At 39.0% G+C, this 27,864-nt stretch overlaps 2 protein-coding genes across 8 annotated transcripts in view; both read right to left on the bottom strand.

Moving 5' to 3' along the window:
- Positions 1–24,138, bottom strand: part of zak (sterile alpha motif and leucine zipper containing kinase AZK) — a 39,142-nt gene extending 15,004 nt beyond the window's left edge. For 2 of the 4 annotated variants that reach the window (XR_005209524.1, XM_037789503.1), the window contains exons 1-15: positions 23,888–24,126; positions 22,993–23,099; positions 20,659–20,848; positions 19,261–19,348; positions 13,586–13,687; positions 12,266–12,331; positions 12,123–12,151; positions 11,330–11,467; positions 8,853–8,939; positions 7,625–7,699; positions 7,422–7,528; positions 5,082–5,217; positions 645–689; positions 381–411; positions 144–283 (exon numbers count right to left, since the gene is read on the bottom strand). Coding sequence is in view for 3 of the 4 variants with exons in the window: in XM_037789503.1 (XP_037645431.1) it covers positions 144–283; positions 381–411; positions 645–689; positions 5,082–5,217; positions 7,422–7,528; positions 7,625–7,699; positions 8,853–8,939; positions 11,330–11,467; positions 12,123–12,151; positions 12,266–12,331; positions 13,586–13,687; positions 19,261–19,348; positions 20,659–20,848; positions 22,993–23,099; positions 23,888–23,893 (1,347 nt within the window). In the remaining variant the exon portion in view is untranslated. Of the gene's footprint in view, positions 1–143; positions 284–380; positions 412–644; positions 690–1,695; positions 4,277–5,081; positions 5,218–7,421; positions 7,529–7,624; positions 7,700–8,852; positions 8,940–11,329; positions 11,468–12,122; positions 12,152–12,265; positions 12,332–13,585; positions 13,688–19,260; positions 19,349–20,658; positions 20,849–22,992; positions 23,100–23,887 lie in introns of those variants that run through there. The other 2 variants (XM_037789504.1, XM_037789505.1) reach the window with 2 other exon arrangements.
- A 2,027-nt stretch (positions 24,139–26,165) lies between these two features.
- Positions 26,166–27,864, bottom strand: part of rapgef4a (Rap guanine nucleotide exchange factor 4a) — a 44,375-nt gene continuing 42,676 nt past the window's right edge. For all 4 annotated transcript variants that reach the window (XM_037789499.1, XM_037789500.1, XM_037789501.1 and 1 more), the window contains 3 exons: positions 27,746–27,810; positions 27,586–27,640; positions 26,166–26,905 (listed from right to left, as the gene is read on the bottom strand). In XM_037789499.1, coding sequence (XP_037645427.1) covers positions 26,778–26,905; positions 27,586–27,640; positions 27,746–27,810 — 248 coding nt within the window. In that variant the 3' untranslated portion in view covers positions 26,166–26,777. The remainder of the gene's footprint in view (positions 26,906–27,585; positions 27,641–27,745; positions 27,811–27,864) is intronic.

Below are 27,864 nucleotides of genomic sequence, written 5' to 3'. Positions count from 1 at the left end.
CTTACAGTATCACAATATATCGCAATATATCGAAATCGTTACCCCTGTATCATGATACGTATCGTATCGCCAGATTCTTGCCAATACACAGCCCAAATGAAAAGAAATCAGACAGTTGTGGTTAATGGTTAACTGTGCCTTACCTTAAGGTGCATGACATGACCTTTGGACTTGACCCCCATGTCCCGCATGTCGTTCTCCGTGAGCAATAGCAACCTCTGTCCAGTGATGTGATTTTCTTTAAACAGGTCAGCGTAGAGCTGCATGCCACACGGGCCCTCCCCTGAGATAGAAAAAGGATAGTTTTTAAACAACAGATCACAAATAAATAGAGTCTGAAGATGCCAAAGATGGATTAAAGATAAAGTAAATGGACAAACCTGCTCCAAATATTTGCTGCATCCAGAAATACTGAAGGAATAAAACAGTAACATATTAGTTTTAATTAGGGCTGCAACGAACGATTATTTTCATTGTTGATTAATCGGTCGATTATTTTCTTGATTAATCGATTAGTTGTTTGGTCTATAAAATGTCAGAAAATTGTGAAATTCGATTGAAATTGCAGCTCTAGTTTTAATAGTAATAGTATGTGAAAAATTGTATTAATATACTAGTTATGAGGTAAATACAATGATACTGACCACATGCTCCTCTGTCCATGTATAGATGTCTAGGGTGGGCAGCAACTGCATAAAAACAAAAGACAAATAGACGTAACAGCAATAAAATACAGACAGTATGACACATGTGTGTATTCATGACAGACAGATTTAAAAGTAAAAATCACAAGACTTAAGTAAATGTTATTAAAATGGAAAATAGCCATGTTTTCCCTGTCTGCGAAGCCATTACTTTTCCGGTTATTGTGCTCGCCTCTAATGGTCTATATCAAACCGAAATGTCCGTCTGACTGATCTAACGTGATCTGTCTGAATGATAAATCATTTATTGCTCATTAAATGTAATCAGGCAGAAACTTGCCAGCCAAAATAAAGATTTCATCATTGTGATCATGAGACTGGTGTGTAATGACAGAAATAATGCAATGGAAAATTGGAGGAAAGATGACTAAATGAATGAGTAATCCCCCATTCACTGTCTTCTTCCCACGACATCTGATAACAGCTCAGATTATGAGCTGAATGCCGGTCTCAATAGAGACAGTCGCTGCCATACATTCAGTGCAGCCCCGCCGCCTCATAAAGCCACTCAGCCCTGCAGCGTTTTCCGCCTCCTCCAGTGCTGCAGTTCGGAAGTAAACAGATTCAGAAACACTCTGCCGCTGCCAAAGTCTCATTGGAGTGACTTAACATCACTTTTCAAGCAGCATATTGTATTTCACAAATGTGCTGCCATGCTTTTTTTCTCAAATTCAAAATGGGGAGCACAGTTTTTGTGTTTATGATATGTGTGTGTGGAATCTGCAGGGAGAAAAAAGACTCTGAGTTGGGTTTAGTTCACACAATTCTGCCCCCATGTGGCAAGTAGATGACGGGTAACCAGACCATGAATACTGGGAGTTACAAAGTGCCATCAAGTTAATATCACAAGAAACAGCTCAACATAAATGCCTAGTGAAGCAATATATTTTACAATCGTATTAAAACGGTGTCAGTCGCGCTCTGTTCTGTCTTCTCTCATAAAAGGTTTAGTAATAATAGCAGTAATACAACATAATTCTCATGAAACAGATCAGCAGAGAGTTGAAAGATTTATTAAGAAAACAGTGAAGGATCCAGGGAAATAAGTCACATCAAGAAGCTGCTGGTTGTATATGATTTTGGTGAAAGCTTTAAGTGTGGAGGCTGGATGTTTATGAAGTGTCTGCATTTCACACAGGGAAATGTAAATATTGGTAAGAGCCTGTGTTAATTGTCTAGTCTAGTGTGTGTATAGGGCTTGATGGCGATGTTTGAATATTAGCTCATGGCAGGATGCTAACAAGCAACAACACAGGAATACAGAGGATTACGTCCTCATGAGACTGACTGATGATAACAAGCCAAGGGGACAATTTAATGTGCTACGCTCAAGGAAGCATGTCCTTCCCCCAGATGAAGCCTAATACCTAACTGAACACTAATGCTAATACGATTTTCTCTACTGTAAAGTGCAGGTCTTGAGGCTAATATTCAGTTGGACCGTATGGTGTGATCCTGTGGGTAAAAATCTATGTTTGGTCAAATCTGTGAATTCTGATTGAGGCCTTTTAACCTTTTAGGGATGCAGGATATATATCCGGTCCAATAAATTATCGGTCGATAATGGGAAATTATTTATATTATTATGTATTATTCCCATAAGGAAATTAGAGTCGATAAATTATCAGCTGATAATACGAAGCATAATTGCTTTCATTAACTTAAAGGACCAGTGTGTAACATTTAGGGGGATCTATTGGCAGAAATGGAATATAATATAATAAGTATGTTTTCTTTTACTGTATAATCAGATGATAATAAGAATCGTTTTGTTTTCGTTACCTTAAGCTGTTTATATCTACGTAGGGAGCAGGTCAGCTCTCCATGGACTCCGCCGTGTTTCTACAGTAGCCCAGAACGGACAAACCAAACTCTGTTAACTTTTCTTGCTTGGGCCGGAGTCCATAACGTTACTCACTGCCGTCACCGCCACTCTCTCTCTCTTGCTTCATCACTCACTTCCCGCGTACACATAGGCCTACACTCTACACACTGGCTCTGCTCCAAATGACCTACGGTACTTTTACAACAACTGACTTTAGAGAGGGCCATTAGCGTTTTTGCGTCGACCACCACAGTTCTCCTACACGCTTGGCACACGGGAGAAGTTTCAGTTGGTTGCAATCTGCAACCTCACCGCTAGATACCGCCAGATCCTAGACACTGCTCCTTTAACAAGCGCTATCTACAGTAGGTGGAGGTATGTACTTTTAAAGTTGGTTTTGCGATCCGCCAATAAACACAGAAAAGAAGAAGAACAAGTGCAGCCAAACATGTCGTTGCTGGTGTGGATGTGTTTCAGAGGAAGTCAACACAATTTGCAATTTGCAATACAATTGTTTTTGATGCATTTTACTAGAAATGAAGAAATGAAGAAGAAGAACTGTTCTTTGTTTTTGTTGTGTTAAAAATAGTGATGTCAGTAAGATTTGGTTAGGTCAGAGCTATGGAATATTAAATCATCCATCTTTGCTCACTATATCTTAGCTGTTCTTACCCTCAGGTGTGCATTAACTACCGGTTATGAACTTCACTTTAAAATACAAAAATGTAAAATGATCTTATTGGTATCGGTTTACAGAAGCAGGTAATTAATGGTTATCAGTATCGGCTGAAAAAAATCCATATCCAATCCTAATTGTTATTATTCATTATTTCTTAATTTTTAAAATCTTGTCAGGCCTAAGCAAGAAGCCTGTCTTGAAAAGTAAAACGTAAAATGAGAGAATGAAGCTGACAGTCACACAGCAAAGTCCCTATCCTGCTGTTTTGAACCCGGGTCAGTCAGAGGAAAAAACATGTACTTTCTCATCCTGGTAAGAGACTGCGTCTCAACAACTGCACTCCACCACATCCAGAACAAATTGGCCAATCTTAATGTCAGCAAAATGTCACTTCATCATAAAAGCCTGGCCTTCTCTAAGCAACTGGCTCGTGTGGCTCTTTCTTCACAGCATGGCACTATACATCCAGTACATTAGGCATACGGTAAATGACATCCATAATATCCATAGGTGGAGGGCTACAAATATATTCTATAATATCTCGGTGCTACATTTCTTAATACAACTTGAAAGCAGAAGAAACAGGAAGCCAAGATATGTTTCTGGTGTTTCTCATGATTATTGAAATTATCAAAATAATCATGACTTAACAAGCAATTCATTATGAAATAGAGCTTCCACAACACCAATAATGCATTAAGTGAGATTACAGTATTTGACAGATGCAGCTGTGGCGACACAGAGCGTTGGAGAGCTTTATTCACTGTCGTCAGACCAAGTGAAGCGTCCCTTCCCCAGAGTCGTGTTGATTTTGTGTCCTTCTCTGACACAGCTCGACACGGAGGAGTTCTGCCTGGCCTGCATGTTGACCTGCATGCCCGAGTGCAGGACGGGCCGGCCAAAGTCCAAGGAAAACATGTCCTCAAAGCCCTTCATCACGGACTGCAGATTCACCTCCTTGTTACCAGAGGTTGTGATCTGACATGACATCTGTGAACTGTTTGATTCCTCCGTCTTAGACCGATAGAACGACTTAGCGCTTATCTTTTTTGCCACAGGTAAGAGGAGCTGAGAGGCAGAAACAGTGGAGAGAGGAGGGAAAGAAGAGAAGAGAGGATAGAAAAGAAAAGGAAGTAAGTAATCAGTTTCAAACCACAAAATAACTGTAAATAAAAAAAAGTGGACAATTTTAACCCACGAACCAAGAAGAAATGGAAAAGAAAGAATAAGTGGAGGATAGAAAAAGAAAGGAAACACAGGAAGTGATTTCAGTGTACTCGATCCAAAGGTGTTCAAGTTGTCTATACTGTACACTACTGTGGCATTCGGTCACACACGATTTTGAGGAAAACAACCGTGTTTCGTTCACAGGAACACAAAGTGAAAACAGTGATATAATCTGTTGTGTCATTTGCATGCAATGCAAGGAAACAAAAGCCAACAGCAAAGCTGTGTGAACTGCAGTTCTGCAACGCTCCCAATTCAATATGAATTCTAGTGAGAAATGCAGCATTCACTCTGTGCATCATGATGCAAATGTACTTGTAGGTCAACCATGCACTACACTGCACATAAATGAAGTAGTGCCAATAATATACACTGCGCATAATGTTCTCATAATGTGCTTTTCCCTTCACTTCTCATTCCACACTTTTTATTTTCATTTCACTGCTTTCCCATTTCCATGTCGCCCCAGAGGAGGATCAGGGGAATTCTGTCCCTCTCCCAGTGGGACTGAGGAAACATGTGAACAGCAGTGTAACAGTAACGTGATGTGCTGCTGCTGCTGCTGCTGTGACCCTATGACAGTTGGTGGCGGCTGTCCTGAGGGTGAAGGTGGACCAAGGTGGAGAGGAGATAATGAGGAACTCACCGGGGTGTTGGACTGGTCGATGAGTTTGCGCTCCCACATCTTTAGGCGGCGCTCTCGCTCCTTCAGCTCCTGCTCTTTGGTACTCAGGTCTCTCTCCAGCTTCTTAAGTCTCTCAAGTGTTGCTTCAATCTCATACCTGCAGTATACAGTAACAGAACAATGTCAACAACTCACCAAATATCTCCACATTGAATATTTTCCATATGTTAAAGCCATGATAACATGTTTTTCTTTTTATCAACAAATCCCATAAAAAAGACCAAAACCATCAATGTGTTGAAAAAAGGCGCTGGCGCTCAGAAAAGAAAACGCTATATGGACACTCAGCATTAGTCCGTCTCTTAATGCTTTCTAACTTCCCTACCCTGTCTGTGGTACTCAGCTCCAAGCCTATTTCTTCCTTATAAAAAGGTAAATCTTTATGGGTCGCAAATATATATATTTTTAAAAAGGCTGTCTTATGTCCTAAAACAGCTGGGAACGGTAGTTTTTAGCAAAATGTCTCAAACAGGACCAAATAGTGCATTTGTTGGGAACTATTTTCAGTTGCGGATTAATACACATTTGGTGCCCTACAGACAATTTTTGCAGCAGGATGTGTAGGTGGGATTGACTCAGTAAACTACAGTGTTGACTGAAATGAAGGAATGTGTCATCCAGTGCAACGCTGTGACTCATTAATGTGTTTCAACCATAGACTGTATATAAGAAGTGGATGTAGTCACCATGACGTCACCCATTGGTTTGTGAACTACTGGTTTGAAGCCTCGAGTTCGGCATTTTGGCCGTTGCCATCTTGGTTTATTGCAACCAGAAGAGACACGAGAGGACAATCGAATGCTGAATAAGACATTTTTAAGCAACCAAAAAGATTATAATTAACTTTTTACGAATTGAAAACATACTGTGAAAAGGTTAAAGTTGTAAGACGAATAAAACTGTAAACAACACCAGTGATGCCCTGCAGTCAGAAGGTGATTAGTCTGTGTCTGAAGCTTCTAATGCCAAGAACAGAACAATGTCTCATGTTCACTTCACGTTGGGGGAAGTTTGTTTTGCCCAGCAGGTGGGGCTGCACAGTGTGTCGTGGAAATCCATGCTGAGCTTCTGCCCAACAAAAACTTAGTTCTCACACTTTCTGTTCATAAACACAAGAGGCAGGAAAGCCCATCCTTACTCCTCCCGGTCCTCCGGATCCTCCAACCCAACGCTCCCCACTTCAAACAATTCCTATTCTTGCTCAACTTCCCAAATAATTTGCTCTCTTTCCTCCCACTTTCCTAACAAAGGTTTTGGGATTTCACATCGCCCTGTACACTGCAGAAGTCTATTTTTTACTAAGTCCGTTCTTATTCTGTCCAAACTGGTCTGATACAGAGTGTAACATGATATTTAACTAATGTGGCTCAGTCTATATTTACTTCTTGGACAGATAATTAGATCACACAACACAATATATTAATTTACTGGTTGTAAGACAGAGCAACCATTCAACTATATCAGATGCTTTTGACTATTACACTCTCAGAGTTTGACATTTGATCTTTGTTTGTACAAAACTATGTACAGTGCACTTTTAAGTTTGCACTATATGCTCTATCTATTTCTTGGTAATTCTGCGGCAATGCAAATGAGCTAACTGAGAGAAATAGTAACAAGAGATCAGTCAGATCTCACTGCTCTGAGGCCAACATAACATCTCTGCGCCCTCTCTGGTGAAGCTACCTCCTGCTCTGATTACCCACAAGCCTCTCCTTCCACTTTCAGCCAGCTAATGCTTATACTATCAAACCTCTTGCGAAGACAAATGCGTCTTTCTGTGTCACACATTCTCGGTTTCTGTTTTCCAGCAGCGAGATTCACTCCGACCTGCTCCACCTGCAGATGGCTGCCTGGACATGATGCCACCAGCACAACTTCTGAGGGAAAAACCTCAGAGCACAGACAAGCCCCGCAGAGAGGCAGACAGAGAATAAAGTAACAGCTGAGACTCAGGCTGTGCTGAACACCACCAAACCTCCAGCTGCTCATACAACCCAATTAAACACTTCTACTTGAAAAAGATGGTGATTATTTTTAGGGCCTTATGGGTAAAGAGAGGAAGTATATCCAGATGGATGATTCTTTGGAGGTTTTCATGCCTTTATGTAGCTATCAGTGTAATTATTAAAGATCTATATGCACGATCTCAAGTCCTTTTTTGTATTTCATGGCCCCCATCAGCTACATTTCCACATCATTCTTTGAAAACAGTTGCACATTTCCTTAGGCTGAGGCAGTATATTGGTGAAAAAAAGAGAGTTATAAATACATTTACTGGGCTTGGGAGAATCACATTACCTCCATTCAGCCTTGTTGTGAAGGAAAGAGTTGCACTGTTGAGGAAGTTGGCTGTCGTTAGACATGGACTCCAGAGTAGAGAGGATCTGCTTGAACATTGGCCTTTCCTAAATCAACACACAAACATTTTCTCTGTATGATCCAAATGAAAGCATACATGTGTTGTCAATTTGCATGCTAATGCGACTGAGCGGATCACTCACTTTTGGCTCTGTTGCCCAGCAGTTCCTCATGAGCTCAGCAAAGCTGGCAGGACAGCCACTCGGGATGGTTAACCTCTGAAACACACACAGTCAGATGTAGGATGAGCTGCTGATTTAAAGGAATAGTTTGACATTTTGGAACATATACGCTTATTCACTTTCTTGCTGAGAGTTAAAGGGATAGTTCGGGTGTTTTGAAGTGGGGTTGTATGAGGTACTTATCCATAGTCAGTGTATTACCTACAGTAGATGACGGTCAGCACGCCCCCATCGGTTAATAAACTTGTGACAAACACCGATGTTACCGATTACACCAGACATTTTACAAGAAAAGATGACATTCGATATCTGTAGAGCGCTTACTAATAACTAATAACTGAGAAAGAAATGGTCTTAAGAACGGCCCTAAACTTTGATTCATCAGTCAAAAAATTCTTAGTTAAAAAGTAAAACTGAGTAACTTTGTATAAACAAGCTAAAGTAACTTTTTGCAGTCTAAATTGGCCAGTATACTATACAAAACTGCTTGTCGAATAGTCGGATTGTAGACATCTGGAGCTCTAATTTGGGAGATGGGATCAAGTCATAACATAACGTTGGATGGATGTGTGTTTGACCTCTTCGGACTTCGCTGCGCACACCGGCTGTAACTCACCGGCTGTCCTCCGCACGGCTTCATACCAAACATTTACAGATTGCCTCATTAACATTATGGTTCCCTTATAGCATTGGACTTAAATCCGAAATATTGCCAAATAGGTGCTTTTGTTTTTCGCTCTGACACCAAATCCTCCGCCTCCTCTCTCGTCCTGCCTCCTGCTACCTTGTGCTGAGATGCTGTGACACTTTCACTTTCAGTTCTGTCTGACGGCAAGATAAAACTGTGAAAATAAAAATGGCTAAAATATGTTTTGCTATCAGCTCCATCCACAGCAGCACATTGCTTTGTTTCCATGCGGTAACTCCTGTCTGTTTCTCCAAACCGGGGGCGTGCTGACCGTCATCTACTGTAGGTAATACACTGACTATGGATAAGTACCTCATATATACATATGTACTGTATATATATATATATTATAGATCTGTAATACTCTACTCTACTATCTACTATTAATATAGAACTAAAATAGGAAGGAAGTTTATTTAACTGGATAATAATGATTCCCCAGTTCCAAGTGTGAATACTGTATACGGTATATATTGTACAGGTAATTACACACTACAGTACCTCGTTTTTCTCCACCACGAGCCAGGCCACTTGTAAACCTTCCAGGCCTTTGAAAGGAATCTCACGGGTGAGCATTTCCCAAAGCACCTGCCACAGAAGTCAAGAGCCAAGGTCAGTAAACAAACAAGTTATAATAGTGTACAATTATACACATACAGTATGTGTATGCTTTGTCAACATGCACAGCATCTATAAATCTTCTACTTTGCCCCTCTAGGTTGGCTTTCACTAAAGGTGTAAATACATAAATATTATATAAGTAGTTTTTATCTGTTTGTACAGCATGTGCATTCATAGACAAATAAACATTAAAAACACTTTTCTTTCTTTCTTGGAGACCAAATGAAACATACATAATAGACAAAAAGATGAATTTTAGATTTCCAACAACGATTAAAGGCTGCTGTGATTTCTGAAGTACAATAACAGTACTCCCTTGATAATTTAGGTGCTTCTCAGTTGGTATTCAGCAGTCTCAGAAATAACAACCTGCGTCGACATGTTTGAAAAATTAGATCGTGAAAAGGTGAAGGAGAGTCATTTTTCAAACACGTAAGGGCTCTACTGTATATGTCGTGTACCATATTTCTGCACTCGCCAGCTGCCTCTCATTACATGTACTGTATGTATTTAACTGCAGAAATCAGCTCCTCAGAAAAGTGTCTGCATCCTTACTGTAACTCTGCAATCATTTTGCAGTACCTCTGACATAGGAAGCACTCATTGCAATCATAAATATTGTCTGTTTAGCTTGTAAAATCCTACCTACTGTATATCTGAGGACACATATTATTATGAATTTATATCAGAAATTTACTCTTGTATTATAGGAACTGCCATTTTTAGGCTGGTAACTGGTTTCCATTTTGAAACTATTCCCAAAAGTCTTTAGTCAGCAACTTCACTTCAAGTTTCCGGAAGAAGAAAGACACAGAAAGTTACTTCTGCAAAGGTCAAAATAACTTCTACTTTCCACTTAAGCAGAGAAAAAAATGTAGAAAAGAAAATAACAGAGGGACTGGTTGACTGACAGTTGTTGTTTTTTGAGCCGTGAGTGACTTCAATGCAATTCCTACAAATGCATTGAACTTATTTGATTCAATTTAACACAGGTTTGTCTTTTAAGACAGAAATAAAAAGTATTATTGTCGGTCAAATCTTTCCTTTAAAAACTAAAGTTTATAAATGGGTCAGGCTGTGAGTCTCACTGTTCTTGTTCGTTTTTTGATCTTTGATGTGCCATGATGAATACATTTTCACTGGATTTGATGACACTATTTGTAGAATAACTGAGAAAGAAATGACAGACATCAAAGAAATGGTCTTAGGAACGGCCCTAAACTTTGACTCATGAGTCAAAAAATTCTTAATAAAAAGTCAAATTTAAAGAAGCTGACAGTAACTTTTTGCAGTCTAAAGGGGCCAGTATACTCCATCAAAACTGCTTGTCGATTAGTCGGAAAGTAGACTCTGGACCTCTGGAGCTCTAAATTGGTAGCTGGTACTCTTAAAGGGGACCTATTGTGCTTATTTTCAGTTGCATACTTGTATTTTGGGTTTCCACTAGATCATGTGTACATGCTTCAACGTTCTGATTGGTCAACCGAACCAAACTCTTCAGACTCTTCTCAAGCTCCACTTTAACTAGCTTTGTTTGAGGCATGCCAAACTAGGCAGGTATTATACAAATGTGTTACTTGGTGACGTCACTACGTTACGGAAGAAAGGCTGGACTTCAAGCTAGGCGTTTTTAGCCAGTTCAGGAGCAGTGTTTCTGTGGGGGAGAAGTAAGGTCCTGATCAAAACACGAGGCAAAATGCACTGCCTTTTTGCTACCCGATTAGACAGAGCGTTTTTATTTTATGTTGCTATGTAGGCAACCACCAAATAAGTGCTCAAGTATCTCAAGTATCACACTAATCCAGGGTATCCAGTAAAAGTCACCACAATGAGAAAAAAACACTGAAGACGGGCGCTTCTCCGCTCTAAGTTGAATTATTTTCAACTCGAGGCATTCAGGGCACTCCTGTATAAACGCGAGGTGCACAGAGCGGATAAACGTGAGGCGTTAGGCAACGCAAAAGCAGCGCGCAAAATGCTTCAATCGCATTGAAAACAATTATTACAATTACAATTAAAAGCTGCCCCAGGCTGCTAAAATGCACTCTGTATAATCGGGGCCTAACTCTCTTTGGCGTGGACTTAAGGCTTTGTAACTTTGTAGACCTTTTACATGCAGAAAAAACTATATAACATACTAAAGGAAAGAGGAAAAGAACAAAAGCATAATGGGTCCTCTTTAATTATAAGAACAAGGGCAACTGTCCTAGACACTATATGTCAGTCCGATGATTGCTGGCTCTTACCCTGACGAAGACAATAAGCGCCAAAACAATGATCAATAGAATCTAAAATGTAAAACTTATATCAGCGTTATGAGGTTGCTGCTTTCCCCTCCTTCCCTTCTTGTCACTCACCACACCGTAGGAGAAAGTGTCACACTGTTCAGACACAGGCAGACTCTGGATCACCTCCGGAGCCATCCAGGGAAACGTGCCCACCAAGGACATGTGCGTTGTGTGGGTCAGGAACTTGGATGCCCCAAAATCACAGATCTGAAGTGACAAAAAACAGAGTTGAGATTATCTTTGCAACTAAATCTAAATGTTTGTTTTTGGTATCCATAACCACCATCCATATAACAATGTACTTATTATGCACTAATCAAACTAGCAATGCAGATTTGTGTCTATAATAATCTGCAAGTGTGCATCTGGTGGTGATGCTGGTGTTAGTAAATGCTACAAATGTGGGTTTCTACTGTACTGTAATCACATCATTAAGGCCTGGGCTCAATTGCTATTTTCATCACTGCAATTTGGCACATTATGCTCTTGTCTCTATGATACATCAGATACATACAAAAGAGGCTTCAGAATATGTCTGGAGTTCTTGAATAGTTGTTCATACTATACTATCTCTCTTTCAAATAAAATGTACAATATATTGTGAGGAGTTCTTGTTAAATCTCCTTTCTACTAGTCTCATATGCTGTGATGCTGTCAGTACATGCTAAGTTAGTCACTGCCCTCTTGTGTCCACATACTGTAGGTAAATAACGTACCAGTATTTCATGCTCATATTCCTCTCAAATTCATCGATGAAACATTCAGCTACCAGACAATATCACCTCATTAAAGAGCGCTTATTGTGCAACAAAATGTATCTGAGATGAAACTTTACAGGTTATAAGTCATGATGAAAACCCACCTTGAGAACTTTGTCTGCTGCCACAACAACTGGAAGAGAAAATAAAAGTGTGTATTCACTTTAAAGAATATATAGCATTCATGTATAAACAAAATCATATAATTTGGGACACATAAAAATATTCTAGAAATCAAATCAGTTACCATTCCTGGACTTTAGGTCTCTGTGGATCACCTTGACGGGGGCCTCTGAATGTAAATAGTGCATTCCTAAAACAGAAATAAAGAGATGTTTATCGGAGGCAGATCACTGGAAACTTACATATACCGTATACACTGGTGGCTCTGATCAATCACAGGGAAAATAATGCATCTTTCATCCTGTTTGAAATGTTGTATGTGCAGAGCGATGAGGGAGACCGAGGGCTGTTTTGAGTGTAAATGTATACTATTAGGATTTTACTAATGAGCAATAACAAGTGTCATTGACTCCTGTTTATTTAAATTTCCATGTAAAAGTAGACCTAGAGTGCCTACACACACACACACACTGTTCATCAGTGTGAACATCAATAATGACTGCAACGAGTGCGGACTTGAGCCAGGAGCCAAACATTTTTTGTAAAACTTTGAGTACTTTCCCAGCCGTGGCTGTTTCTTGTTTCCTAATTATAAATGATGTTTGAGGTTGTTTAAGGGCAGGAAACGCCCACGGGTTGACAGTTGGATAGGCCTGTACTACTATATATGATGGACAAATGTAGAAAAAATTGATCTTGTGCTTAATAATTTGCGGCTCAGTTTTGATTGCATCCAAAAATCACTCATCAATCTAAATCTTGTATAAAACGAATATTTCAAAATAGAGAATCTTTGTGCTTTTCTCAATCTTTTTTTCCATTTATTCACAATATTTTGAATGTTTATAAAATTGCAAAGTATCTTGACTTTTGGGTAGATATCAAGCTGTCTTTTAGGGTCATATTCAAGGAAGAGACATAGAAGCTTAAATTCAAAGTTGACTTTTATACAGAAACAGAAAATGTTTTACTGAAGAAGGTAGTAAACAATTGTTCCAGGCTTTATTTCGTGTAACTATTGACATTGCTGGCATAGTTTATAAGCATATATCACAGTTTTATTATAACTGTTTGCTATGCAAACAAAACATCTCTATAGACACAAGCAGCACTGCCTTGTTTTCATTTATAAAACCCTGACACAAAACATATCGCACCAGCCTTTGAATTCTAGCTGCTGTCTTTCTCATATTTTATTTGTCATATTACAACCGTTGTCTACATTTAGTATAAATTAGTTGTTCAGTTGGATTTTATCATCATGAATTATGTGTGTAACCTATTGATATTTTGTAAAACTCTGCTTGCTCTCAATGACTTTCCCCTGCAAAAATGAAGGTTTCCAATTAATTAATTAAAACAAAGACACTGTTATCGGCAGGTACGATTCTCTAGCTGTTATTTACTGATATAATCAAGAAGATAAAATAATTGTCACATTTACCTCTGGCGATCTCTGCAGCCCATCTCATGATCTGCCCCATGTCCATTTCCTCACTCTCAGCGCTGGACAGGTAATCATACAACGCTCCACCGCTTGCATACTCTGTGGACAAATGTCATTATGTTTGACAGTTTGTGATGGTGAACTATCTTACATGGACAAAACTGCTCTCTTGAGGCGTTGCATTGTACATGTGAGTGCAGTATGTGAGAGCATTACGTGAAAACAATTGGAAATTGAAATTCTGCCAGAGGACTCCTGGAAGCCAGCTGACAGCGTCTTGTTTACAGATTGCTCCTGTCACTGACCTGCCGCTGTGGATGAGCTCAATTTATCACAGCGTAACTGAACACTGCTCCCTCAGGAGCCCACGTGTTATCAGCTTGGCTAATCAACTCTATCTAAAACACAAATTAACAGCCTTTCTGCTCTGTTTTCTAAAGTTTAATGCACTTTGAATGGGGCCCTTCATGACTTTCAACCATGTAGCCCACCCTCACAAAACTGTCCAGCACATACAGATAAAGCTTTGATTAAACAACAAAGATAAGTAGAACGGGCAGATCAACATTTTTGCTATCTGTAGACAGACATCGTGTGAGGTAAAGTGCCTGAATAAAGATAAACAAGCTCTATCATACCAGCTAAAACAGCAGGAAACCTCTGTTTGTGCATAATAACGATAATAACCCAATCATGTACCACCACAGTGTAAACATGCACAGGCGCCAAGACAGCAGTCTAATTAACAATCATAAAATACACCAATGTTTTTTTATTATTATGAATTTTGTATGGCTTTTTTTATTTGCATTGTAGCAAAAGCTGGCTGACAGCAGTTGTACAAATAAAGCTCACCTGACTTCACCTGTGTGTGCAAGTGAAGACTTGTGGGCTCATGTGATTACTGTAATGCATTCATCCACATTCCACGGATAATATGTGGCTCTGTTGTAAACTGCACTTTCGTTTTCGTCTCATCCATTTAGTCTAGTGTCATTGATGAGTTTTAATCAGTTTGTGTGAAACAACAAAGCAGCTGGGGTGAGGATTCGAGTCACATGACTTAGACACGAAACAACCAGTGATCATTATGAGTTAAGTGAAAGCATATGAAGTTGTGATCACTAAAAATGAAAAGTTCATGGCACCTCAGCAGCCGCTGTAGTATTTTGCAGCTGTGAAAGAGAAAAGGTTTTGTTGTTGTCAAGGAGCTGGTCGATGTCTCTGTTTATCAAAGCAGAATCTAATTAGCACCAGATACAGGAAAAGATGTTTATGGCCATCCTGACCATGCCATGTCCACATTCATCAGCTCTGTTATAAATTTCCTCTGTCTGTTGACATACATCATGAGGCCGGGCAGTTCCCTCTTTCTGGCAGCCAATATCTACAAGCTATCTGAGAAACCTGCTTGTTAACCTGCATCATGAGTTTAACGAGATCTGCTGTCACTCAGCTGCCTCGTAAAACTGATGAATCACAGTACGGTTAGTTATTGTTTCAGGGTAAAGGTACATTCACCTGTGAGATACATTGCAAGGCAGAGGACAGACCAAGTCATTGTTTTACAAGTCACAAGTACATCATAAGTAAGTCTCAAGTCTTTGCACTCAAGTCCCAAGTCAAGACTGACAAGTCGTAAGTCAAGTCCCAAGTCAAGTCCCAGTGAGTTTTGAGTCCTAAACAAGTCATAATGTGCTCTTCAGCAATGTAATGCCATTTGCGTCTCCGTCTGTAATTTTCGAACCTCATGTTTTCTGTTGACCACCGCGTACTTTTTGTACATATACGATTTTTTTCCTAACTGCTGCTCAATAACGTAACGTTAGTTCTTTATGGTTTTCTCCTGCAACTTGATTGGATGCTGTCGGATTGGTTCAGACAAACTGGATCTGGTAAATTGAGTGTTGACTTAAAAATAAATAATAAAATAAATAAATGAATAAATTACTCAATAAATACATTAATATAAAATGTACCAAAATAATATTAAAAATAAATGTCGGCATTAATTAATTTATAAAATGTGTCATGAATTGATATTTCTGTTTTGATTTGCTTCGTATTTATGCACCTTTGTATTAATTCCCCTATTTATCTAATATTATATTTAATTTCCCCTTTTATTTATCTATTTATTTATTTATTTTTACTAACTTAAATGTATTTATTTATTTTTGCGTTTATTTTTTATTCATTTAAAATGTATTTATTTATTAATTAATGTATTAATTTATTTATTTATTTGTTCAATTATTTATTTCTTTATTTGTATTAACTTAAATGTATTTATTTATTTATTAAATTTTTTATTCATTTAAAATGTTTTTATTTATTAATTCACGTATTTGTTTTTTTATTTATTCATTCATTTATTTATTTTTATTTTGGCAGGCTCTGTCCTCCACAGTAAGTTGGCGGATAAACACCTGCAGGACATGGAGCAGCTGTGTGAATGTAAGATGGGAAACTCTATAGTGGCAGCAGTTGCCCAATGTTGTAACTGTGTCATATTGTACAATGTGAGGTTTCATAATACTGTAATGTCCATTGCTCAATAAAAGTACAATTATTTCAGCATCGTGATGGAAATTTTTACAAACACAAATCTCACGTCACTGAGGTTATGGACTTGACCTGAGATGATGATGTCATCACGCCAACGATGGATGTGTCACACAGGAAACATTTCAGTGGGTGTGATGTGGAGCAAAATATAGACCCGGATGTAAATGACAGGGAAGTTTACAGTAGAAAAATAGAAATGCAAAATAGACAGACCAACAAATCTTTCTATAACGTCTTTAAAGAAAAAGCAGAACCACGACCTCTCAGTGTTTATCATTCACCTTTAACCCTCCACATAGCCTCATATCAACACATGCTTGTGTGTTTAGGAAGCCAAAGCTCTTGTTCTTCTGGAGTTTGAATGCATTTATTCTGAGGTGCTTTAGACTTAAGATTCTGTCAATAACTCTAATGTAATGTAACAACACAACGGGTTGTGGGAAAGAAACAGATCTCAGTTTACTGCATTAGATAACACCCCATGAAGATATTTGATTTACTGAGGACAAATGTGAACTATGGGCTCTTTTATTTATCGGTTTCATTGTTCGCCGGAACAAAGAACGTCTTGTATGTGTTTGAGCTGCGCTGTGGGATGTTGTGTGTAGTCTCCCTGTTCAGGATTTGAGGCGGCTGCTACGACTTTCACTGACAGTGTGCTCAACTCCTGGAAAGACGGCGATCTTTGTGGACAAGACATTACAATTTTATGACTTGAGTCACAATGTTTCAGTAATCCCTGAATGCCACAGACATTTTAATATTAGCTCTGACAAACAGAAGTGGTATTTCTTCATCCTCACCAAGAGGCTTCTTGATGTAGAGTGAGTAAACACGTTAAGGGCCTATAACTTCCTATCTACATGTAGGCTGAGCTATCTGTACTGCTGGAGCTCTGATGTTTCAATGAAAAGAGTTTTGTTTGATTTGCTTTTTTTATCTTCATTTGAGCAAATGCAAATGAAATCTCAATTACATATAGTGCTTAAATAATTAGTTGATTAATTGATTGACAGAAAAAACAAATGGCCAACAATTTTTTTAAATCACTTAATTGTTTAAATTCATTTATAAAGTTTCAAATATCAAACGTTTGCTGTTTCCAGTTTATTATATCATTGAATATCTTTCAAATATTCAAATATTGGTCGGACAAAACAAGGAATTTTAAGATGACATCTTGGGTTGGGAAATTGTGATTTTTATTTTTTATTATTATATTATATCATTATATATATTTTTTTATTTTACTACTGTTTATGCTTGCGTGTGAGTTTTTGTGTTTATAGATATTTTTGTGTTATGTGTTCTTTATTTGTTTGTTGTTTAGTTTTGCTTTAGAAGAGTATTAATGTCATTTTTTTATTTGTTTAAATAGGGGAGGACTTTAAATAAGCCTTACAGGCTTCTTTCCTCTCCTGCACTGAAATCGTCCTATTGTATGTATTTTATATCCAAATAATTGTGCAAATAAATAAAATCTGTGGTGGATATTGGCCACTAATTTCTTTATTATTATTATTATTATTATTATTATTATTTGTCATTTTCGCCTGTATTTGACATTGGATGTAATTGACAGATTAATCATAATTGGAAAAGTAATTGGTAGTTGCAGCCCTAACTACATAAACTATATGCTACCTGTGTAGTTGATTATCATTAACCTGTGATTTCGGGCATCATTCGTACAGTGAACAGCACAACAACATTCACATAACTCATATAACATAAAAGTGTAGGACAGCGTCGGCGTTAAGGTGGTCCAGGCCCGTCCAAAAAGGTCACTCTGCCCACTCAGCTGAATTCTCTCCTGACAAAAAAACTAAACTGAAATACTTTTACAGCTAGGCTATAAGTAAAATTAAGTTAAGGACTTAACACTGCAATGCAAAATAAAGCACAAAACAGTGCTAGTTTTGCATTTTGCAACAACTACGACATGTACTTGGGCTTGATTACATTGTTTTTTTATTGTTAGTGTCCTAACTGGCTGCGAGCACAGAAGATGCAGTATCGTGGAATAAAACAATTGACTAATGTTACGTTATACAGCAGGCTGATCAGGGACAATAACTGGTGAGCGAAACATCCACATTTAGTCTTTATTAACTTAAATTGTGTTGGATTAATGTGTTGTTTAACTCCCTGTTTATCTCGGCACCTGTCTGTGTGCACATTTTGACCCTGGCACGAGCATGACACAGGGCGTGCCTGAGGAGTTATCTGTAGCCTACAACACCTCCTCACTTTACTACAGAAACCATTTAGGTGTCAGCTGGCTGGAGAAGATCGCTAGATAACAACCTACCTGCTCTTGGCTATATCGTATGTTATTTCCAGTAAATATCACAATATAAAACGTGTGTTTTCTGATTAAAAAGCAGGCTACAAACGTAGGAAGATAACAAATAACCCATCTTTGAAGTGGTTACGTCTCCAGCTCCAGTCTGATATGGAGCTCACAGCAGATATGTACATGGTTTGTTTACATGACGTAACAGAAGTGCAGATTTAACGTATTCAGTGTGGACAGAGAGCGTCCGATGCGTGATGTGGCACCACAGTCGGATGCTCTCATCCAGTTAGGACACGGTGTTAGTTTATAACCTGTTTTTTGTGGACATAATAGCATGTGTATGCGTGCGTGCGAGCCTGTCCGCCCCTAATACTCTGGCGCCGACCCTGGTGTACTTTATACTATAACAGTAAGAAACACAAAACAGCAGCAGAAGAGAGAGTTTAAAATACAATAAAACTTAAACTACATCTCCACAGTAAAGTGAAAGTTTGTGCAGAGGCACCGATCGAGGGCCCCACGCTACAGGAGCGTTATTCTTCTCAGCCTCTAACCTAAACACACACAAAAACACAGCTACTGTATCAATGTGTGCACTTCCTGAACCCTCTGGCATTCACTAACGCTCCCATAGAAACCTCTGCACCATTCAGTGTTGAGCAAACTGCAGCTGATGCAAACAGATTCAGCTGCTGCGTTTTCTATCAGGATGTAGCCCGGCAGCTCCGGTGTACAGTACACTGATTATCACTGAGACATACTGTATTTATGACACGGTCAATATGAAGGCTTTAAATAATCTTACCGGTGACAATTCCATAGTTGGGAGCCTCAACAATGGCGCCGTAAAACTGGATGATGTTACGGTGGCTGAGGACACTGAGGATTTCAGCCTAAACAATAAACACACAACAGGAAAACATAAATGTAACGTTTTGATGATAATGCTCTCCATATATGAACATCATTATATCTAAAGAAACAACAGTCTGCAGCTATGCTAGTGGCTAGTGGTGCTTTGAGCTAAATGGTAATGTCAGAATGCTAACATGCTGATGCTAAGGAGGTGTAATGTTTACCATGTTTACTGTCTTAGTTTAGCGTGTTAGCTATGGCTGCCCCCCTCTTAGTCGATTTTGACGACTAATCGGTTAGTTGATTTCATCGACAGATCTGTAAAACTGAGTTTTTCCACAAAGAATCACAAAAAAAGCGCCACTTTAAATCTTGTGTTTACCAGAAAGGTGCTCATAAGTTTCTTAGAAATATGTAATAAGTCATTCAGCATGAAAAAAAGCCTAAAAAATGACTTATCCACTAAAGATATCTTAGTCGACTAAGACAAAAACGACCGATTAGTCGACTAAGATGTTCTTTGGTCGAGGACAGACTTAGTGTTAGCATTTGGTTATTAGCACTAAACTAAACACAAAGTACAGCTGAGGCTGATCTAATGTCATTAGTTTTGCAGGTATTTGGTCATGAACCAAAGTACTATATATAAATATATCCAAGATGAGTGCAACTGCTGAATTAGGGTCCTGACTCTTTTTTTGGTCCAATTCAGGCACTGGTCTGGACCAAAATAGTGGACCGTACGACAGACGAACATAGAGCCATGCCGCAAGCATGGGACTAAAGGTATATATAAATATATATTAATATAACATACTGGCCCAGAAAGATCACTGTGAAACCATTCCTAGAATGAACAGAAACCTGACAAAACCAATTCATTTAATTGTAGCCAAACACTGTAATTAAATGAACAATTGGTTCAATGTGAAAAGATTACATTATGATTTTCACTGAACAATCATCTCTCCAACACTTGAGTGAAGTTGAATGGATATCTGTGATCTTTTACAATTTCAAAAAAGAAACCATGAATCACTTTTCTGAACATCCCATCACAGGCCTACAAATGTAATACAATTTCCCTGACAGGATTTCAAAGATAATTCTTTTTTTGTCTGTAAGACAATGAGCCCGAGCTTTCAAAGAACAGTCCCTGCTGTAATTGGGCCAAACACGTTCTTTCATTTGGAAATACTGTTTCTTTCACATTTCTTAGAGTGGGGGTGTATAATGACCACGAGTGATGGGTACTGAAGTCACCACATCCCGCTAAATGGGTATAGCAATTAAAATGATTACTACACTGACAATTAAAAAGTATATGAAAAGCAATTATGACTTCTACCTCGTTTTCAATCTTGAGCAGTTTCTTCACCGCCACCTCTTTGTCCTGGGAGATCCACCTGGCTCGGTACACACTCCCGAAGCTGCCGTCGCCACAGTTCTCGAAGAAGAGGACGTCATCGAACTTGATTTGCACGAAGGAGGCGCTTGGAGACGACATCTCATAATGACACTCAGCACCAACTCTGCTTCTGAGAAGTGGAAGGGAAGGAAGGAAGTCTGGCTCAATCAACAAAGTCCTGTATGGTAAAACAAACGTCCTCATGCTGTGCTTCAAAGAATAGTTTCACTCTGAAACACCCCGTTTGAGAGTGTGACTCCAACATGTGGCTGATATCCCTGGTTTTAGCTCTGTCATTCACTGACTAGCTCTTTTCTCCCTCCTCCTCATCAGTACCAGTAAGCACTGAGCTCAGGGTCCAGACTCTGCTTGTATAAGGACAATGGCATGCCTGGTATGCTGCGATCACGCAGACAAAATCACACACTATTCCAGCTCCAGCTACTGTGTTCGGTGCAAGTAAGGCCACAAGTAATGAGAGCAACAAAATGATCCGTCTCTGACTGTTTCAAGACAAAAACACAGAGAAAAACCTCATATTCTCTGAGGTCATACATGCGGTTTTTGTGTTAAAACGTAATGCTCCAAAACTGGATTGATTATAACATCCTTTTGTTTGTCCGTAAGAGCATCTTGTAAAAGACATAATTCCATCATTACAGGAAATTGTAGCTCTGTTATTCTTCATAGGTTTCCCATTTCAAGCTGAGCAATTATGGCTTTTAAAAGGCTGTTACCTGGGCATTCATTGGGATTGCTATCCATCCCAGCGGGGAATGCCTCCATTGTCACAAAGGGGGTTCATTGCTTTCTGCTGATTTACTTGTCTGCATGCTATACTTAGCCTCGCAGCAATCTGCTCAGTGTGGACCAGCCCACAGTGTTGTCCGTCCACTCAAGAAGCCAGGGTTACTGGGATATGGTAGCACTCCTGCACTCCTTCCTGCCTGTTCTCACTTCATAGCAAACACTGCAACAATAACGGCCTGATAGCCATATGTCAAACCACAGATAGTCACTGTAATCAAAACTAAATGAAAAACAAATCACACACAGATAGCAGATAGTAGGGTCAGCTGTCAGCTTCAAGTTCAACAGTCTGCAGCTTATTTAATCACAGACACATCCAGATGTTGATATCACAATCTTAAAGGTATAATATGTACAGTATCTGTTGTTGGTTGCTGTTTGTAAACACACAGCATTCAAAGTTGGCCACACCTCCACAGCTCAACGAGCCAAGAGGGAGAGAGAGAGCAGCGACGGTTCGAGCGAGCTGTAGAGTGACTGAAGAGAGGGAGCGGTGTTAGTGAGAACAAAGCAGCAAATCAGAGGAATAAAACTTTGTTTTCTGATTGTTTCCCAGCGGTTACGTTCTTAAACACACAACTAACTCCGCACAACTGGGAAGATGCAGAGTTGCTGGATTTTTAATGCTGCTATCATTGAACTACAGACATAAACCGATCATAGTTGCACTCACAGCACAGAGAGGAGCAGGGGGATCACTGGAGCACATGCACATAACACAACCCATTCTCATCCGTGAAATACGGCCGCTTTGTATCTAAAGCTGGGCATACACTGTACGATTTTAGTCCATTTCTGGCCCGAATTTCGAGCTGCGTGACTCATTTTAGAGTCTGATCGAATTTCAGTTTCATCGGGCATCCTTTGCCGTGCAGTGTATAGGGGGCACAAAGGACCGATTAACTCCTCCCGACCGGCCATTGGACAGTCGGATGAATTTCGAACGTGTCCAAAATTTTGGTCGGCCGTCCACAAGCTCTTGCACAGTTGAGCCACGAGCCGATTCCCCAACGTCATTGTGTTTTTTTCTACTCTTTTTACAGTAATCAGAGCGTAGCTATCAATATAACAATGTACTAGGGCATCACGTTTCTGCCTTGTTAGCATTATTGTGACCCGTACAGACGTCCGCTAGCAACAAACTTTACCTGCCTCGGAGCTTTCAAACAAATCTTGATTGATAACTGTCAATAACCAGAACGGCCCTCAGGAGCCGACAGGCTGTTTTTTTTTCTATTTTACATGTACAGTGTGAGCACTCAAATCGCAGGCTGACGATCGGACCGTACAGTGTAAGTACATAAATCGTGACATTTGGCTTCACATTGCAAACGATCTACTCGTACAGTAGGAGTAGGAAGTACACAATAACATTTTTCAAATCGTACAATGTATGCCCAGTTTAACAGAGTAAAGGGGGACTTGTGAGTCAGTATCAGAAGCCAAGCGGCGATATTTGACCACCTGAACGGGCTGCACACCCTGCGTGCTGTTATTGGCTGGGGGTTACACCCCCACGTGGGGCCTAAAGGCTGTTTGCAGACGTCCAGCAGCGTCCCGAGTAAATCAAACTAAGAAGAAAAGAGAAAATACAAGCAGAGGGCTGCAGGATCTCTGCAGAAACAGACACCACCTCACATTTCTAGTGGGGCTTAAGTTTGAGAGGGATCATTTTTTCTTCAGTTTTTTTGTTAATTCTTATATATTATTCCTTTAAATACATGGTATTGATTATGCTCCATGTGGCTTAGATCAGTGGTTTTCAAAGTGGGGTCGGGGGACCCCCAGGGGTCCTTGAGGGGCTTTCAGGGGGTCCCCCAGCAAAAAGGTTGAATACATTATTTTCACTATAAATCCACCCATGAATAACACAATGACAGCATGCATTACTATTTTGGTCATGGGTTTCATACGCTTTCTGTAATAAATCATCTAAAAGCAAAATCAGATGGGAGACAAAATCTTTGTCAAAAACAAAAACAAAGTTTGGAAACCACTGGCTTAGATTACTGACAAACATGTCTATATATAAAGACATGATGCACTGCACACATTTCACAATATTCAAACCTGGAATAGCCAAGGATAGTTTAATGCATAAGGGAAAAATAACATGCATTACTTTCACTATTATTATGACTGTGCTTGTTTTCATTACACTTTCACAGAAGCCCTTGATAAACACTCAACAACTCCTAAACAACCAGTAAACATGTATAAATATCATGTGAATCATGCTGTACATGATAAAGCAGCCTCTCAGGAGACTTGTAGCTCACATGGATGTCAGTCAGCCTCCATGTGAATACTGTCTCTAACTTTTTACTCTCTGAAATTGTATAAACAAAACGTTACATACCGACATGAAGGGCGAGGTTTTCCTCTCCAGAGCAGCTCGTCGTCGGTGGAAAAACGTTTACAAACGTCCTTGTAAAGAAAAACCGGAGAAGTTTTCAGAGTTCCGGGAATCTCATGTGACGTTTCTTCTTTACCGTCTCCAACTCCTCTCTCTCTGTCCGAGGTGGTTTTACTGGTTGCACAACTTCTCCCACTAACAGCAGCAGCAGCTCAGCACTGACTGGACTCTGTTACTGTCTCCATCCTGATGAGACAACAGCGCCCCCAGCCGGACCTCAGCAGGACACACTCCCAGGAGCTGCTGCACTGTTGTTGTTGTTTTCCTGCACCGTCCTGGGACAGTGGTGCTCAATGTGTGGTCCGCGGACCAGTCGAGGTCCCCACTAATATGTTGCATGGGTCCCTTAAAGGTCCCATATCGTGCTCATTTTCAAGTTCATACTTGTATATTGTGGTTCTACTAGAACATGTTTACATGCTGTAATGTTAAAAAAAACAACTTTATTTTCCTCATACTGTCTGCCTGAATATGCCTGTATTTACCCTCTGTCTGAAACGCTCCATTTAAGCGCATTTTGACGGAATTGCAACAGAATTGCGTTGCTTGGCAACAGCTTGGGTCCATGTGTACTTCCTGTCAGCTGCAGACATTCACATACACTGCAACCAAGGCCTATGGAAAGGAGGCTGGGTCACGCGTCATCAACGTGTCATATCTTTGGGGGTATAGCACATGCGCAGTAAAATCTGGTCTGCACTCGCCGAAATTGAGCCAATCGCAACGCACGACCGCAGCTTCTGTTACACTGCGCATGTGTTATACTCCATACCCCAAGACCCATGTCCGCCCGTGACCCAGCCTCCTTTCCATAGGCCTTGACAGCAACCAGGAATAAACTGAGACACATTTAGAATGTTTACGTTTAAAATTGTGTCAAGGGTCTAAATATTGTATATTTGTGACATCACAAATGGGCAGAAATCCTGACAGCTTGTTTCAAATGCAGAGTTTCTGAATACGGGCTGTGTGTATTTCCCTGTAGATTGAGTGTTTCGATACTTTCACAGTATTTATATAAGACTTAAGCCTGCTTTATAATAAAGAAAATAATTATACATTTTATAATATGGGACCTTTAAATGTTCTAATAACACTAGAACTGATCTATAGATCTTTTTTTCCAAATCAAATGTTTTTGTCAGCCAAGCATTTCTATAAGTCTTTAAGCTTATTTTTGTACATATATATGCACACTGCATACAATGCATAGAAATACAATGTTTGCACAAATGAGTTTGCCTTTCCTAGGACTGGTTCATTAATTACATTAAACTAATTACACCGTACAGACCTCAGGTACAATTTTGCGGTACTTGTTTTTTATTTGAGTAAAGATAGTAAATATTATATTACTATACTCAGAATCAGATTTATTTGCTATAAGTACATACGAGGAATTTGACTCTGGTTTTATGCATCTCTCAAAGTACCCTTACCAAAAAGAAGTTTATTCAAGTGTGCTTTTAGTATACTTCTTTTAAACTTAAAATAAGAGAGTATACTTTAGTTATTAGATACTTTGTAGATTCAGATTAGTAATACAAAATACAAATCAACTTAGAAATTATGTATTATTATTATAATTATTAATTAAGATGCCCAGCAGTATGTAAAGTAGATGAAATCAGCTCACCTTTACCAGCTGAAACATTTAAAGTGATGAACACATTAATCCATCAATAATTATAATCCAGTGATATATTATATATTATTCTGAAATAGGTAATTCTGCTTGATAAATACTTTTACTTTTGGTACTTTAAGTATATTTTGATGCTATTACTTTTGTACTTTTAATTAAGTAAGGTTTTGAATGCTTGTAACAGTATTTTTTCCACCAAAAATCGTATTCAACATATCTGCCACAAATTCAATATTTAAGAAGATTATGTGTCCGGTATTAATTAAATTAAATGGTTATTGTTGTGTCGTAGTTAGTAGTACTGGACTGCATTATATCAACATCCTTATATTTTAGTTATTATTATTCAGTTCCTTAAGAGCTGAATCCAGGAGATCATGAGTAGTACTGACTTCTGATTGGAGGTTTCTCTCCGTCTATTGCTCCAAATATTGTGCTCCGTTCCTCCTCAGTCCTCTCATATGATGACATCTTGGACAAACCTGAATGAAAAGTTATACTATTTTAACATGCCATGATTTTAAACAATGTATTAACGAAACAATACCAAACAATAATGACAATACGACGCACAAATACATCTAAAATATTTAATACTTTCAGCACACAAAAGGTTTTCAGACATTTACTGCATCTCCGGAGAAAAATGTGCTCACATGAATAATAAAAAGGCAAACGATCATAATAACTCTTTGCATGCTGATGTCAAAATAAATATTTGTTTACAGTTTACAACGCAAAAGATTCTCACAAACTTAAATATGTATAAATATTGTTTGATACAAAAGATATGAAACAACTGAATATCAGGAAATATCAAGACTTTGCATTTTAAAGCATCACATAGTGTTTACGTCTGAAATGTTAATCTGATGAATGAGATCCCCCCCCCCCCGGAGACTGTTAATTCCTTCAATTGTTGCTCTTGTTTGACTTGGAGATGATGGTGCAGCACAGTGATACGAGAGGTACTTCACCCACCAACAATTACTGCTGTTAAAGTATCACAAATTACTGTAATAAAAGGCTTAACAAGTCAGGCATCTGAAACAATATCTCATTATCTGATACATCATTGGGTCCTCCATGTGATTGCCTGTGTTGGAGTAAATTCATCCCAATGTAAGTGCGTGTCATGTCATGTAGTGCAGCAGCATCAGAGTGTAACATTTCTGTCCCTGAGTGGTTTCAAGTCCTGCGGGGCTCGAGTCCGTGAGAGAGCTGAGTCAGCGTCCTTTGGTTGTCGATCACGTTGAGCTGACGTACGTACGTCCGAACTTCTGGGTGGTTCTTGCTGGCCACAGGTGAATCTGGACCTGATTAACGTGGAAAGAGTAAAAATGGTCAAATTCATTGCATGAAATTCAACTGGAGTTAGGCATGGGACGATATGAAAATTTCAGATCACAATTATCCTGGCCTAAATAATTTAGATTCACGATATTATCCTGATAATAATCAAAACATGCTTAAAATTCTTAAAATTGCACTAAAACATACTAGAATCACTTTATCTTACATTTTGCTAAGGACCAAATATTTATATTGCATCGCAGGTAAAACAAAAAGTTTTAGTGAGCATCCTTTTTAGTGAAAAACAATCAATCCTAAATAAGGTAATCATAAATCATAAGGTCACCCTGCATAAATAAAGGATAAATAAATGAAAAAATTAGCAACCTTGTGTGAGTCGGTTCTTTCTTATGTGATAATTCCTGTATTTTTAACTCAGGCTCTATTTCTCACTTCTTTACCATGATAGCGAGCTAGACAGCTTTGTCAAGTCACTCGTGACGATATTCACGATTATCCTGATGATGGAAATTCATCATGATCAACTTATTGCGAGTGTTTTTTATTGCAATCCGCGACATAATCCTATTTCATCCCATCTCTAACTGGAGTTTAATTCAAATGCATTACTTGTTATCAAACCATCTGATATTTCCTCCCAGTTTTCATGGCTGTGAAATAAACCTTTGGGATGCACACTCACTGAATGGTTGGCTCCTACAGAATCTCACTATCTTCAACGTGTTAGCGATCATCCGCTGAAAGACAAAGAGCTATAATCAGCAACAGATATCAGCAATTAACTGAATGGCTAAAAATAGATTTACACCAACTGACAATAATGTCCACCTCCAGAGCCTCACCATTTTCTCAAAATTGACCAAATAGTCGATAAACGTCTTGTTGCCCTCGTGAGTGAATGTCATGTCTGGAAAAGACCAATTGTTTAGATGGTTAAAGCTGTTGAACAACAACAGAACAA

Source organism: Sebastes umbrosus, chromosome 13 (genome assembly GCF_015220745.1).
Source record: "Sebastes umbrosus isolate fSebUmb1 chromosome 13, fSebUmb1.pri, whole genome shotgun sequence".
In the NCBI taxonomy this organism is placed as follows: Eukaryota; Metazoa; Chordata; class Actinopteri; order Perciformes; family Sebastidae; genus Sebastes; species Sebastes umbrosus.
The sequence above is the reverse complement of the archived record's forward strand: the minus strand, read 5'-3'. Positions and strand labels throughout refer to the sequence as shown.